Source organism: Argentina silus (genome assembly GCF_951799395.1).
Source record: "Argentina silus genome assembly, chromosome: 8".
Lineage (NCBI taxonomy): Eukaryota > Metazoa > Chordata > Actinopteri > Argentiniformes > Argentinidae > Argentina > Argentina silus.
This window is the reverse complement of record NC_139662.1, coordinates 4,164,765-4,165,961: the sequence shown is the minus strand read 5'-3', so window position 1 is coordinate 4,165,961 and position 1,197 is coordinate 4,164,765. Positions and strand designations below refer to the sequence as shown.

General features: G+C 47.2%; 1 protein-coding gene across 1 annotated transcript in view; it reads right to left on the bottom strand.

Annotated features, from left to right (window-relative positions):
- The window catches only part of slc6a17 (solute carrier family 6 member 17), a gene marked incomplete at both ends in the record, with an annotated part of 7,064 nt that continues 5,867 nt past the window's right edge, over positions 1–1,197 (bottom strand). Inside the window, 3 exon segments of the mRNA XM_083675958.1 lie at positions 1–258; positions 260–370; positions 1,145–1,189. Coding sequence (XP_083532084.1) covers positions 1–258; positions 260–370; positions 1,145–1,189 — 414 coding nt within the window.

Genomic DNA, 1,197 nt, shown 5'->3' with positions numbered 1-1,197 from the left:
TCATAGTTCGGACTCTGGGGAGGTGATATTCTGATAGCCACTCTTGGTGCCGATGCCTGTGCCGTAGCCAGTGCTGGTCATCTCCTGGGTGCCCCCAGGGCCAAGATAGGCCCGATGCCCTGGCATGGGGGAGGGCGCTTCGCTGGGGTTCTTGCTGAGGATGAAGCGTGACTCATCGACCTCCTCTAGGTTGGAGATGTCCTTCATCATGCCTTTGCGGTAGGAGACAGATAGCTTGTTGGAGCCGTCCGACAGCAGGGTTGAAGTGGCGGATGATGAAGACGATGGGCAGGGGCAGCATGGCCACGATGATGAGGGCGTAGCACATGGCCAAGGCCCAGGGCGGGTAGCTCAGGAACTGCTCTGAGGCCTGGCATGACAGGTGGGAAGAGGGGAGAAGAGAAAGACTCAACCAATTGGCAGAGAACCACACTTAATGGTGCAGGGTGTAACATTCAAGCTTTCTAATGGTTCTAAATTACTATGTTTAATTGATTAATTTAAGCGATCAGGGAATGAGATCCCATGAAATAAATATTTCAGTCACGAACACTGTTTGGTCCTGAAAGTGCTTTCTAAAATCGAGACACAGGTTTGTATACAATTGGCCTGGGGTGTTCTATGAGAGTGGCCTCAATGATTTTCATTACCGAAAAAAACATCACTAAAGTTATGCTTGCCTAGAAAACTAAATGGTCGATAGCCACACGTTACTTGGTTGGACAAACATTGTTTTATGATAAAAACAATTCAATGTAAATAAAAAGATTCTCGTTCCGTCAAACTGTAAATGAGCAGCAGAAGCTCTGCTTTATCTCACTCGTATCGCTAGCACTGCACAGATTGAGCTTAATAGCACACGCGCAGGTTTCCAACAGACTTACGCCCTGCATCTTTAAAAGGGCAAACACATGCATATATGAGTACGAAGACACCCTGAGGACAAACATGGGTTTGACTTAATTCATGGATTAATCATTGAACTACAGGTACACACACACACACACACACACACACACACACACACACACACACACACACACACACACACATACACATACACATACACACACACACACACACACACCACACACACACACACACACACACACACACACAGAACTAATATGAGTGAGTCACTGACCTGCTCTTCCACCCAGGCGTTGTAGCCTGCAGGACTGACAGACATCTCTATAA